Here is a 14304-nt window from a genome sequence, read left to right as displayed (position 1 = left end):
ACATTTCCCTTATTGTCCTTGCTGTTTCGATCACAAAAATTGCCTTTTTTTTCTATATATATAGATGTTATCCCCTCGAAAAGATCTTTAAAATGCCATATCTCAAAAACGGTTCAACATAGAGCAATAACTAAGGTAGCGTTGGAATCGTGTCACTGAGCTCTTTGCATTGGTATTGTTTTTAAAGCAATTTGAAAGCTTTGAAATTTTTATCCAAGTGCCTACCTTGATAATCGCTCCGCTGGACTGTGTCACTTTATCGATCGATATCTTGGCCAAGACAAAGATCGTGTATTTATACAAGATAGTTCACAGCTCTATAATTGAGCCAATTAACAAAAAGTAAAAAGTGTCCTCAATATTCAAGGCGCCCTCTTCGAAAAAGTCAGACTTTGCAATCAGAGTTACACTACTTGTACTTGTGTGAAAATATAATAAAGGCATAATAAAAGTGAAACTGTTCTAACAAACTGTGCTATTCCTATTCTTTTTCTGGTGAAACGAAAGAGAGCTTTAAAACAAAGACTGCAGCGTCATCTGAACCAGACCAATGTGCGGACTTCCACGGACACCTTTTTGGCTGAGTGAACTATTTTGTTACGATCTTTGGCCAGGATAACTTGCACAGTCATTGGTCACTATTTATAACATTGACCTGTAATATACTACGTCATTTTCCATAATGAATGCAGAAATTTTCCCTTGAAAAAAGGTCAACGTCAATGCCCTTCATAGCTGCGTGCTTCCCAATCGAAGTAGGTCATCCCTATAATATGTGTAGGGCCAGCGCGTTTCCCAGGCAGCCCGGCTTTTATAAGCCCTTTATAAAGGGCCTGTGCGCTTCCACTTTCAGGGTTTAAGTTTGTCTACTTTTAGTGTCCAATGTGTTAGTTTATGTGTCGCCTACAAAACCTAGCTTATATTATGTGCAGTGGAGGGCCATACACGTACGGGAGGGCCGTACTCTTAGTCTTAGCCACTTCGGGGTCAGAGGGACAAGCCCCCTTGCCTTGTTAAAAACAGGTGGAATTCTACTGCTCATTTTGTAGGCAAGATCTAGAATCTAGATTCTCTACTGATAAAACATAAAACATTGATACCAACTATTTCAATCAGTATCAATCGGTAGCCTACTCTGCGGGAAGGCCTAGAAGAATCTAGAAATCTAGAGACTAGAATCTAGAGTGTGATTTAGTATTTAGTGCAAACGGGACTGCAATTGTACCGGAGTGCCGATATCTAGATTTAGATGTAGATCTAGATCCTCATCATGTGTTGATCAACAGCTCCAACTTCAACAAGTCACCCAACACATCAGCTAAACGTTCATCTCAGTAGACCCAGAGCTTACACTTCATCACACTTTGTTACTTTTGTACTGTACACTTACCTCACACTCAATTAGATTACGGTTGATTAAGAAATTTACATTAAAAGCTGCAACATAATATTGTTCACATGTCACTTTACAACTGAAAACAAAACATACACAAACTTACACAAAAAAGGATGAAACTAGGCTTCCCACTTTGCCATTATATTATAATTATAGATCTATTAGTTTTAAGGTTGGCCTTCTCAGTGCTCACAGCTTGTTTTGGTACGGTAATGGCGTCCTACAACTGTGCATGACGGGAAATGTTATTATTTTTAAAAAATTATTTGAATAAAGCAAATTTAGACTTACACATCTCTTTGAATCTTCAATAATTTTATATGAAGTCATTTAATTTCTTTTAAAAATATTTTTTGAAATGCTTTAAAGTTTACACCAATAGTTGTCATAACAACAGGAAGGCGAAACTGCGTCTATATCCAAAATGGCGGCGGCGAAGCAAACAGAGAAGGAACCTGTAAACTTCGTTCATCAGAATGATATTCTGTGTGAAACAATTAAAAAAGAACACCGAACTCAAAGAATCTTCACTAACTATGGGATCAATCCTTTCAAGAAAAGTGAGATTACTTTTAAATATGCCCAGTGCTATTCAGGGCATTACCTTTGACACTTTGTTGAAAGGATCAAGTCTAAGTTAGTTTCAAGTCTAGATCTAGATCTAGATTCTAGAGTCAATTGACAATTGATAATATAAAATTAAAGTTGTGTCTTAATTTTTACAATGTCCTTTTCTGTTTAATCTGTTTTCATTTGTGATGTGACGATATTTTTTTTCCCAATTTGAACAATATCTAGATCTAGACTCTAGATATCTAGATCTAGAATCTAGATTTAACTGCGATGCTAGACTTCTAGCCTCGATATAATTTTTATAATATAGATCTAGAGTCTAGATCAATGGTCGCTTTTAAGCATAAGGGGGCTATCCCGAAAAATGCTGTTTTGAGAAAATTGAAGGTAAAGTTTTTCCCCCTCGTTCAGTTTCTTTAAAAGACAAGGAGAGTTTTTACTAAACAGATATACACTCCAACGAAACCAAATTCCTCTAGAGTAAAATTACCGGTTCGGTCAAAATAAGGACGAAAACAGGCACGTCGACTTTAAAGCTTTATATCTCCTATCTGCCTTGCCCTAGAGACAAACCGAAACCAGCTACAGGAAGTCCTGTGATTGGATGACCCCAGGAATGACCTGTTTCAACTTGTTCTCATATTTGAGGCCCTTACTGGGTGCAAAAGTGACACCCGATTTATTTACGAGTTCGGACACATTTTTTTTGTTTTCTCATGGATTTGGGCAGTATTTTGACATTCGGTCATTTTCAATTGTTATCACATTTGTTTCTTTGCAAGCTTAATAACATGATTTTTAATGCTTGTTATCAACACTTGGACACAATGATAGTTTGTCTGAAGTGGTTTTCACCATTTATAGCTATTTTAATGAGTATGTATCTGACCCACTCTACAACGTGGTATCTGACTCTACTACACTGGCATCTGGCTCACTCAACTACACTGGTATCTGACTCTGCTACTCTAATATCCGACTGTATTACACGCTGGTATCTGACTTTACTACCCTGGTGTCTGACTGAGCTAATATGCTGTATCTGACTCTACTATTATTTAAATTAGGCTCAAATTCTTGATTCTTTATTATATAACCATTGGCACTATATTATCTTATGTGCCCGAAGGATGAGAAACTACGGATTTTATGTTACAATCCGGGCACCCCCCCTTTGGGCAAAAACGGCGAGGCTGACCTGAAATTCTCTTTCATCCTTGATGGGGCCTCATATGCAAATAACTCTCCAGCTTTCAGAGTTTACCAAAACGAGGAATCTAGGCCACAGGCTCCTTCATCCACAACCAATGTTAACTCTTCCAGGGAAAGAGCTTCACGCTGTTTTGCTCAGTTGATGAAGAAAAAGCTGTCTTAAGGACTATTTTTAACAAAATATCGCCGTTACTGTTGTTTCAACAAAAGTAAGGGAGGTTGCTTTAGGTTTGTGTGCCACTCTTTTGAGGCTAGATTTAAAAACAAAGTTTTAAACGATCTTTTTGTACTCCAGTGCCCGACAGCTAAAAAAAAATGTGCTGCCCGACCCGGTACGATTACTCTAGATCTGGGTAGGGCAATAGCCTACCCACTTTTGGTGTAGGTCAAGATTTCTGGAAATCCTCGAAATCTGGGTCAGCTTGCTGGTCCTTAACTCATTCGCTACGCCGAGCCGCGGCGGCTCGAGAACCGATCTTCAATTTTAGCTTAGATTCTATTCCAATCCACATATCCATGTTAAAATAAAGGTAATAATATAATGTTGACTTCCGGGTCAAGCATTTCCACTGAAAATCGGAAATTTAGGTTCAGTTTTGAAACGCGATTTTGTAGTCTATTCGACTTTGTTTTATCGTGATGCCAAAATTATAGCCCGGGCACCAGTCTTAGTAATTTTACACAACAAAATCTATCATTATTTTGCCCACTAAAGAAATGTAGGACTCTTTTTTATAAAATATATATTGATACGATTGGACTCATATTGCCAATACACTGTTATTGAGAAATCAATATTTTTGAGTGCTAGATCTATATCTAGGTCTAGATCTAAATTGTCAAAATATATTTTTCTCCTCAAAATCACTACTTTTTGATGAAATTACACAAAAAGTGCCACTCAAGACATGTACAGGTTTATTCCAAATGCAGTTCTGAACAATTCCATATAAGACACAAGTGGGTTTTTTCTGTTTTTGATCGTTTTTCAAGATTATAAAAAACTGCAAACTTTTCAATATTTTCCAGTTCTATATTCATTTATGGTTATTTTGATGTATCATTTGACTAGGTGCAAACATATTTTTTTCGTTTCACCAAAGATTATTAATTTTTTATTTTCAAATTTTACCCGCATCCAATCAAAATTGTGTTGCATAATCGTCTCTTACAGGAACCAAAGTTGAAAAATACCCAAATAAACATTACAGATGTATTCTACAAACCATACTGAAAATATTAATATTGGTATATAATACGACGTTGATATATTTATTTGAATTTATAGCCCCAAAGACCTTTTAACTGCCCACTAGTCATCATCTCATTCGCCCTCCCGAAAAAAAATTCGTCCACAAGCCGAAAATAGTACGTAGCGAATGAGTTAAAAGCGACCATATGTGAGGCATCCTATGTGGTGAAATCTGGCGCTCATCAAATTAACTAAGGCAAAGTTAGTGAATAACAAGATGGGCCACTCAGCCAAAAAAGTGTCCGCAGGAAGTATGCTCTTTGCTTCAGATGGCGCTGCAGTCTGTTTTGAAGCTCTCTTTCGTTTTTCCAGAAGAAGAATAGGAATAACACCTCCTTGCGTGCGCATATCGACTGCTGTTCATCAGCAGTTCGGGTACGTTCAGTGCGGAGTTTTAGGGTTTTTTATTTTAATGACCTCTCGCCTTTCATTCTAAAGTCAAATTAATCGAAGAAAACCATCACCCTTTTCTCCGGACGAGGTTTTTTGTCAGCGTAACCATTTTTAAAAAGTTTTCTTCCGTAATTTATCCCAAAACTTGCTAGTTTCACTTTGATTTTTTAAAACTCAAGTAGGGTAACTCTGTTCGCAAAAGTGCGCTTTTGTGAAGAGGGCGCCACCAAATTTTGAGGACACTTTTTTAATTGGCTCAAAGAGAGAAGTGGCCCATCTTGTTATGTACTATCATTGACTAAGGTGAAAAAACTGGCATTTTTCGGCAGGTTTGGGAATTTTTAACGAATTTTTGTTTTTTGGTTAAACACCTGTCATGTCCATTAAAGAACACATTTCTGTGTGCATTTTACTGAAAAACATTGATTAAACGGACAAAAAATGTAAATTTTCAGTTTCCACAGCAGGACTCTCAAGATAAGTAAAAAATAAAACTTTGGCCGCCTTTCTTTTCACTAATTTTCCTCTAAAACCAAGCGACCCCCATCTGCTTCTATCGCCAATACCTCGACTTGTATTCACGATAAATGGATATTTTTTCCCCGTTAAGGTGATACCAAGAACTCACATACCCAAAATTTGATGAGTGCCCGATTCCACCGCATTGTAACTCATATGATTCAAACAAGCACAACAGGAGAGGAGTGAGAGAGCTGATACTGATTGGGATGAAGTAGAAGTGAACCCGGTGCAATACAGTCATTATTGTACACATTATGGCCAGTCCCATCTTCATACATGACATGTACAGTGGAACCCTGTTCTAACGAGAGGGTGGGGACCGGAGCAAAATGTCCGTTATAGCAGGATTCTCGCTTTAAGGGATCCAGTAATAAATTCAAGGGAAACTGTAAAGCAGGCCTAATCTATGAGTTTGGTGTCCTGTTTGTTTCCTTTTGCTATCTCCCCTGATGATGATTTTGTTTCAACAAGACCTTTAGGTTCTACTTGATCAAAATTCGAATCAGGTTTATATCTCTAGCGCTAGATCTAGCGATGTGGACTGGCAGCTTGGCTTTGGTGAAGTGAGAGGCATGGTCGGCCTCGATAATCCAAACTAGGCTTACGCTGGCTTATCACCCGATGCGTTCTGCTTGTCTGCGCATGCCACACCCTCTCTACTCAGTCGCTCCGGCCTTGATTGTTGACGCTCATGGGCTCTCCTATTCTTTGTTTCGCTAGATCACCAACAAGTTTCTCAACTGGCGAGGTTTCGCATTATGTATAATTGGCCTATGCACTGTGCACAGCAGCAGGAATATTTCGCCATAACCGACTCGCATGTTTGTCTGACTGCGCTCTAGCAGTATTTTATTTACAAAGGTAAAGAGGAGAAAAAAACGGGGTTTTAGAACAGTGTCTTTATAACAGACTTCTCGTTTTTTCCGGACCCGTTATAAGTGGAATCCACTGTATTATAATAATGTCAATTTGGTCAGATAATTGCAGTCAGAGTCAAACTTTCACTTTAGAACCGATCCGACTCTTGACTTGGAGTTGGAGGGCTGAGTGACTGAGTGAGTGACTGAATCTTGCGTGATTGATCACGCGAACTTTAAAGGAGCATGGGCAGAAATCCCCACGGGTCAGAACACGGAACATGCGCAGAAATCCCCAAGGGTCAGAAGTCGCAGACCAGGCGGGGCTAATCGACCGATTCGTTCGCCTGGAACATGCACAGAAATCCTAGATCAGGCGAGTAGCCTGGCGCAAGTCACCCGACATCGGGCGAGTAGCCACTCCGAAAAAGATTACAGCTATTTATGGAAATGTTGACATTTATAATTTAATAAATATGCTCTTTAGATTTCTCTTTTTCAGTGTTCAGGACCTCATGGGTTATTATTAGTACAGTTTTTAAAAATTTTTAATAGTAGAGGGTTTTACGGGGCTCGCAGCTGCATAAGGTCATATGAGCGCCATTAGTACAGTTTGCATTAATTGCATTTCGTATATTATATATTAACATTAACATTTTTAAAGCATTAGTGCAGATCAGGTTTATTATTTATTAAATTTGTGTGGGTTTTTAAAATTTGTTTTATAATGTTGTTTATGTGTTTCTTACGCTAAGGCTCTTATTTTAAATGAATTTAAGAGCACAAATTAGACTTGCTTCTTTTTTTTTTCTACAGTGTATGTTTTAGCCGGCAAACCAAACTCAACACACGATACTGCTGAAGGAGAAGAAGATGGTGAGTCAACATATCACCTTTTTGTTAGAGGCAGTTATGCTGAAGGTTGTGTCACACACACTTTATTTTAAAGACAGAGTTCATGGCATCTTGAGTGGAAAGAAGTAAGAAAAGTTTTGAGAGATAAAGTTGATTTTTATTTGACTTCTTTTCCTTTGTTTACTCAATAACAATAACAATAGGTAGGGTTGCGGAACTCTGAATTTTAAAAATATTAACAATCTCATCATACCATCAAAATTAGATGATGTAAGAATGGAGAAAAAGTGAAGAGAGACAAGGATGGTTAGCAGGATGCAGAGAATTTAAGTTTTAGGGATTAAGATAAAAAATTTATTGTGAAGATACTGGCTCATTAGTTTTGTATTTCAACAAATCCACATGACTCCCATACACAGTACGTGCACATGCACGCACACCCATACACACACACTCTCTTACACATCCTCACGTAATTCATATCATTGACCAGCTTTTCAAATATAAGCCTAATAAGCCCAAGATTTTGAAATGTTCGTTTTATTGCAGTTTCTTAATCTATCTGTGTTATTCGTTGCATGAGCTCTAGAAATATGTGATAAAATGTATAAATGTTGAAAAAAGCAAGAAAAGATGCACAAAATGGGTACAATTGTCAAACAAATGCAACAATTTATTTATCTCCCTGGAGAAGAAATTGTTCTTTCTGGCCTAGGACATTTGAACAGCTTGCTGACGTGGATATGCTTGCATTGACAAATAGACCAACAGTTACATGCATCTGATAATTTATGAATGAACAAATTGTTGTTTGCAGTGATAATATGTTTAACCCTATCCGTACACCCTGGGGTCATTTTGTACCCCTGGGGGTTGTATTCTTCACGTTTAAGAATACTTCTAGTACGAAGATCTCTTTGAAGCTTTCAGTTTTTCTCAAAAAGTCATTTTGACAGACTGATGCAAAGTGTACAGATCGAATTAACGAGTAAATTTCCTCTTTGGAAAGTGGTGGTACAGAGTTCCCCACGTCGTATGGATATGATAGTAGCACATGACGTACGGATAGGATTAAGGTAGATACATATAATGTCGGACAGCTGTTCAGATGCACTAAGCCCAACATTAAAAATTTTTATGTGTGTGTGGTTTCTTAATCTGTGCACGGCGTACAAACAGCGCTCTTTTAGTTGGATCGGCGATGGAGTGACCGGGTCACGGCGGGCCGGTCACCCAGAGGTCACTAACCCGCCCTCCCGCTACCTGCGTCAGTAGCCGGTGAAATGAATTTTTCAACACATGTTTTATCGTCTTACACACAAAAAAAATATCATACGGGAACACAAGTTTGTTCTTTAGAGAAAGCAACTAAACCTCTTTATTGGTATGAAATAGCAATACCATGGCTGCTCACGTTTTGGAGTTAGATGCTCTTAAAATGTATGTCTATTTATAGTTAGTCAAAACAACAAACACATATTGAATGGCTAATAACTTATAAGCCTAACGATAAATATTTACAAAACTGCCACGTAAGACAGGAAAATGTGTTTAGAAATTGACTCACTCAAAATTTTGTTTCCAGCACGAACATGGAACTTGTCATGAGCATGATAGCCAAAACGCTTCCCTGCATTCATGACTTTTTGTATCCAATGGAATGTGTATCCTCCTGAATAATGATATACTGACGTATCTTCAATATACAGCACCGATTTCTTTTCACGAAATGAACATGTACAGAATAAAAGTATACATTTATACAATTTTTCTTTCTAAACATATCCAGCAGCACGCAATGAGGGAGCTATTTGCAGGAGATGCGACACAAAAATAAAACGCATTATGTCTATCTGGTTTGGGATCCTTCATACTCTGGCTTCCAGTTTTGAGATCACTTGGTGACTGCTTTCTGTGTCCTGTTCTCCTAAACGCCCGAGAGCAAACATGTGTTGTTGTATGTGTGGAATACAGTGTTGTTATGATATGTGTGGCTTTTGGATAACTTTGCGGGGAAATAGCGTCTGAATGCGGACATGTAATTGTCGATTGCTAAGAAGATTTGTGGAACTGAAAATCGTTCGACTGGTTTGAGATTTGATATTGCAGTGTGAACATGGCTAAATCTTTCATTGAGAAGATTGAATATTGCTTCCATTCCTTTTGCCTCCTCAATTTTTGCAGTTTCGACGGAGTATTTTCTTGTTTCTGTACAAATTGTGTTTGTTAGTTCCTTGCATACATGGGGATGGAGGGAGGTATGTTTGGGGTGTTTTACGATGTTAGCTTGAAATTGATCTTTGTATGCAGCCACCTAAGCGGTACCGACAAAACGGAGAAGGAATTCACATTTCTGCTATTGTCAAACGCACACCACATGTTCCTACTAGTGTCAACTGCTTTTTTGCGGCATGAATTGACGTGACGTAACACCATATCTCCTTTTGATAGTTGAAATCGCGGTAAAACACTTGACACAAATGTTAGCGGAATACGACTGTTCATTTTCGTCCCTCACATCAATCCCATAAACCAAGAGAATATCTCCTGCTATTGTCTTACATAGTCGGGGCTTTCTGTACTTGTTTTGTTTGACAGTTAAATTTAAACGCCAACACACACGACCAAGTTCATTCAGAGACTCTATGCCTCTCATATGTGTGACTGGCCCATTGCAGTTTAACGATTTTTACTTAGGAACACAATTCACTAACTGATAGCCAGTCACTGCAAAGTGCTGGAAAAACAAAATTCATATCATTAGAAAATATGATTTGATGGCTATCACACCGTGCAAACAGAAATAAAGACCATCGTTCCATTCTCGAATGATTTGTAATTAAATTTGAAGAGATAACATTATTATCGGCGCTTCCAATCACTTAACACTCACAATTTAAACCTGTTATTATTCCCAAACGAATCAATGAAAACTGTTGAAACTTTCACAAGATATCAAGAAGACGTAGACGAAGCGGAATTGGTGAAGAAATAGGTTCTAGGAGTAGAGTGAGCATCATTTTACGGCTCATGAAATTAGGGGAAGAAACGCGTTCTGATAAGGACAAGATAGGACAGCGCTGTGCACGAGTTGACCCCGGTCAATCCCCGACTTGACGCGTGAAATTGCAGGTCACCTGCCGCTAATTTATGGCCTACCGCGGGGGGCCCGGACTAACTAAAAGATCGCTGAGACGGAATTTCGGACGCCGTGTGTGGTACATTGGTTCATTGTTTGCATGTGCTCAAGAAATATTTTTTTGAAATTCAAAATCTAAATGTAGAAAAAAGCAAGGAAAAAACCCATTATTTGGTACAATTGTTAAAAGAATGAAACAGTTTTTTTCTCTCTCCTGAAAAAAAATTTCTTTCTGGACATAACACATTTGAACAGCGACCTGACAACAATCAGTTTCCTGAGAGTAGCCCGCGGTATTCTGATGGTTCATGCTATAAAAATAACAGAAATAGGCCTACTTATATCACAAGATGATGACGATGATTGGAGTTTGATGGATGAAAGTAAAAATTGACTATCTATATATATCTTAGAGAGGGGAACTGTCTGTCTGAATATTTTGTGATAGCACTTAATTCTTAAGACTTAACACAGTTTCAAATGATCTAAAATGCTCTATTTAAATGCATAACTTCTTCACTATCGTTTGGTAACAGTCATGAGATTACTTGAATGTTTGTCTATTGTTCAACAGATGCCCAAAGCAAAGTGATAGTAAAAGTCTTAACTAAAGTGAAAAAAAAAAAGTCTTTGATCTAAAATTAAAATTTCCTTTCTGTTCCTGATGAACGAAATATTTGCTCACTTGTCTTGTTGTATCCTCAAAAAGGTTATCTCAACAAAATTTGATTTGTTTTTTTATATGATTCCTGTACAAAGTAATTTCTTTCAGTTTCACCTAATCTTTGGGTCTTGCCATCCTTTATTTTCCTTTATGTGGAGACAGTTTGATTTGAAAGTTAAGGTACAGAGACTGGCTTTGAACTTTGTTACAGCAATGTAAAATCTGAACAAGAACATAGTATGTCAGAAAACATGGTTTGAGAACCAAGACTGGGGGTCTCTCTCTCTCTATATATATATATATATAGCAGTGTACATTTGGGTTAGGGGAGTTGCGATGCACACAGGGCGTATCTATTTTGTTAAACTTTCCTCCACAGCTCATTTCCTGAAGGTGATCAAGCGAGCCAACCAAGAGCCAGTGAAGAAATACACCTTCCCCCAGACAGAGGCCCAGGAATATGGCTGGATCAGCAGACCCCTGGTATGTTGGTACAAAAAATGTGATCAGTAGACCGTTAGTACAAAACGTGTAATATCTGATAGCAAACTGTGATCTGACAACAAAAAGAAAACATTTAACTTAGATCCCATGACATGGAGTTGTAACTGAAGTACAAGGTGTAGCGACATCTCAGATTATTTGTGAAAATTGCAAACAGAATTGTTTATGTCAGAATTACTTGTACAATCACAGTCCAGCCCGCACCTAGCCAACAAGTTTTCAGGTCCCGACATTAGAAAAAAATTTATGTACAGTCGAACCTGCCTTAATGGAAACCTGTCCAATGCGGAAACAGAAAGAAAAATCCGCTCTCTTCCGAGAGTTTCACCTGTCTAAGACAAAACTCGCAAGTTTGGTTCCGCTGGCTCTAAACTTAACGCCATGGCCATGCTGCTGGGCAAGGAAGGGGAGTAGGGGTGCAATTTGGGGATAGATGTTAATGTTACCCCGTCATGTGAGCCCCGAGGGATGCAGATGGTCTGGGTGGTGTGGGTTTGAAATCTCACAACTGCTCGTGAGAGTGTATGAAATTAGATTGACCAATGCGCCCTGATCGTACAGCCAACCGTGAAAAGAGTTCCCATCGAATCGTTGTTACATGGCAGTGAAGGGTGGCATTGGTTGACTGTGCTTGTTACACCAGTGGGTGGGGCTAAGGGTGGAAGCAAAGGAGATGTTGAAATGTTTGTTTTTAATAGTTCAAACAAGCAAGTACTGTGGTAATTGGATTAGGAAGACTGATACATGTCATTATCAAACAGGACAGCTATTGAAAGGTGTGAAGTTTTGACCATTGCTTGCCGACTGGATCCTTGATCCCACCGGCTGGACCTTTGAACCCACACCCCCGTCCATCTCCCCCTAAATTCCCCTGTCTAAGACGGAATTTATTTCTGGCTCCCTTGTGATTCCGTCTTACACAGGTTCGACTGTATATGTGTCAGGATGTGGTGGAATCAGGCTCTTGTCAATTTTTGGGCATGTGTAGTTGCTAGTGTGATCTCAAAGCCTGTCCATTTGCCTTGATTTTGATGAAAAAAATATCCATTTATCTTGAGCACAAGTCATTTACAAGGTGAAAGAGGTGTTGGGGGGGGGGGGGGGGGGGGGGCTGGTTTAAGAGGTGAAATTAGCAAGAAAATGGCCACCAAAGTTGAGTTATTTCCTTAGCTGGAGAGTCCCTTGAAACTGAAAACACATCTTTTATGCCTCTAATCAACGTTTTTCAGTAAAATACTCACAGATATTTTGAGAATGTTCTTTTATGGGCATGAGAGGTGTTGAGCCAAAAAACAAAAATTCGATAACAATTCCAAAACCTGTGGAAAAATGCCAGTTTCTTGACCTTCACCTTGAAAATTTTCGTCATCACCCACCTCCCCCCCATCCACACACACTGACACACACACACACATACAACACACTCATGTAATTGACTGTTTCCTCGACCCATCTTCCCGACAGGTTGAGCATGACACGGCGGACAAGAGGCTGTGTTTCCGTCGCGAGAACTCAAGTATAACCAAGTACATGGACGCGGCCTGGAGGATCAAGGAGCAGCAGGAAAATCTCAACTGATGGATTCTTGCCACTCGACCACACAGGTGCAGACAACAAGCAATATCACAAGATTCTTGAGCCTTACAGAAGCCAACACTTGGGCATCTGTCAGTCAGTCCCACTTCTGTGTGTCATCAACTCTTTTGTCATTGGTGGGAGCTGCAGCCTGAGGTAGGACCAGCAACAGCCACAGAAACGGGGAATGGACAGACGGTACAGTTAGTTGTTAGAAATAGAAAAGATCATAGAAAAGAGAATAGACGGATAGCACAGTTAGTTGTTAAGAGTTAGAGATGATCACAGAAACAGCAAATGGACAGATGGCACAGTTAGTTGTTAGAGATGATGACAGAAATTTTACAGTAGAAAACTTTAAGACTCTAGTGCTTTAACATCGGGACCATTGTTCACATCCACTGAGAAGACAGGGCAACAGCATCAGAAAATTTTGAATACTTCTTCTCCTTGATACAGCACAAATGATAAACACCATTCTTCTTTAATTCTATACATATCATCATTATCAGTATCACATTGAGGCAAACAGCTACATGTGATAGGCAGCTTTTACAGATCATGTCTGTACTGTTTGTACACCCTCTGTCTGTTCTCCCACTTCTGTGGCCGGGACTGGTCCTGTGGTGCTGCTGTACTGTGGGTAATTTATCTCATCACACTGCGCATCATGCCATTGGTTTTCTTCATTTGTACGTACTGAGTGCTGAGTGCCCTATGTTATCACATCAGTCATCAATGTATACAAGTATCATGTCAATCATCATTGTATACATGTATCATATCAATCATCAGTCACAATGTATACACGATATATCATATCAATCATCAGTGTATACATACATTGCAGTAATCATCCTTTGACTTAGCCAGCATAGAAGAAGATCAAGCTAGCAGTCACTACAGCCCCTCGTGGCTGACTCAGTGGAACGGTGTGAAGCCTATTTCATGCTGAGTGTAAATAAAATAATTTATCACAAGCACATGGTTTATGTTTTTGTTTGGCTGTTTTTAAATATAGGTATTTTTATGCCCTCATCCACACTATTTAGATCATTTAGGAGGCTGGCTTCCGACCATGTCTGTCAGGGCCAATGTTTGAAAAAGAGTGCCTATACAGTCAAACCTGTGTAAAACAGCCACCCATTGTCAAGGAGAAAAGTGGCCATATAACACCGGTGGTTGTCTTAGGCAGGACTGGTCAAAATGAAGAGAGCAAATTATTCTCTTCTGATGTTCAAACCGGGGCTGATCAAATTTAGTACACACCGGGTACTTGGTTCATGCAAAGATCTACAAGTGTAGTATGAGGTTTAGTCTATAAAATCAAAAAAAAATTGATGGGAGATTCGAACAACCTCA

The 14304-nt window shown here is 38.9% G+C and overlaps 2 protein-coding genes across 2 annotated transcripts in view; one reads left to right on the top strand and one right to left on the bottom strand.

The window, feature by feature from the left end:
* LOC101846612 (fizzy-related protein homolog) overlaps positions 1-1631 on the bottom strand; it is a 19695-nt gene extending 18064 nt beyond the window's left edge. The window contains exon 1 of the mRNA XM_005110668.3: positions 1500-1631. The gene's annotated coding sequence lies outside the window, so the exon portion shown is untranslated. The remainder of the gene's footprint in view (positions 1-1499) is intronic.
* Positions 1632-1793: 162 nt separating this feature from the next.
* Positions 1794-13926, top strand: LOC101846387 (protein FAM183A). Its single transcript, XM_005110667.3, has 4 exons — positions 1794-1956; positions 7022-7081; positions 11243-11346; positions 12832-13926. The coding sequence occupies exons 1-4, from the start codon at positions 1821-1823 to the stop codon at positions 12943-12945; spliced, it is 414 nt and encodes a 137-aa protein (XP_005110724.1). The 5' UTR covers positions 1794-1820; the 3' UTR covers positions 12946-13926.
* Positions 13927-14304: the final 378 nt, after the last annotated feature.

The sequence above is a fragment of the Aplysia californica genome, unplaced genomic scaffold (assembly GCF_000002075.1).
Source record: "Aplysia californica isolate F4 #8 unplaced genomic scaffold, AplCal3.0 scaffold00927, whole genome shotgun sequence".
Classification (NCBI taxonomy): domain Eukaryota; kingdom Metazoa; phylum Mollusca; class Gastropoda; order Aplysiida; family Aplysiidae; genus Aplysia; species Aplysia californica.
This window is presented reverse-complemented; position numbering and strand designations above follow the sequence as displayed.

What these genes read in the sequence shown, in the direction of transcription:
- LOC101846387 (XM_005110667.3), top strand. Translation starts at nt 1,821, where the DNA reads ATGGCGGCGGCGAAGCAAACAGAGAAGGAACCTGTAAACTTCGTTCAT. An exon ending in TGCTGAAGGAGAAGAAGATG is followed by an intron (nt 7,082 to 11,242) that starts GTGAGTCAACAT and finishes TTTCCTCCACAG; the next exon opens with CTCATTTCCTGAAGGTGATC. An exon ending in GCTGGATCAGCAGACCCCTG is followed by an intron (nt 11,347 to 12,831) that starts GTATGTTGGTAC and finishes TCTTCCCGACAG; the next exon opens with GTTGAGCATGACACGGCGGA.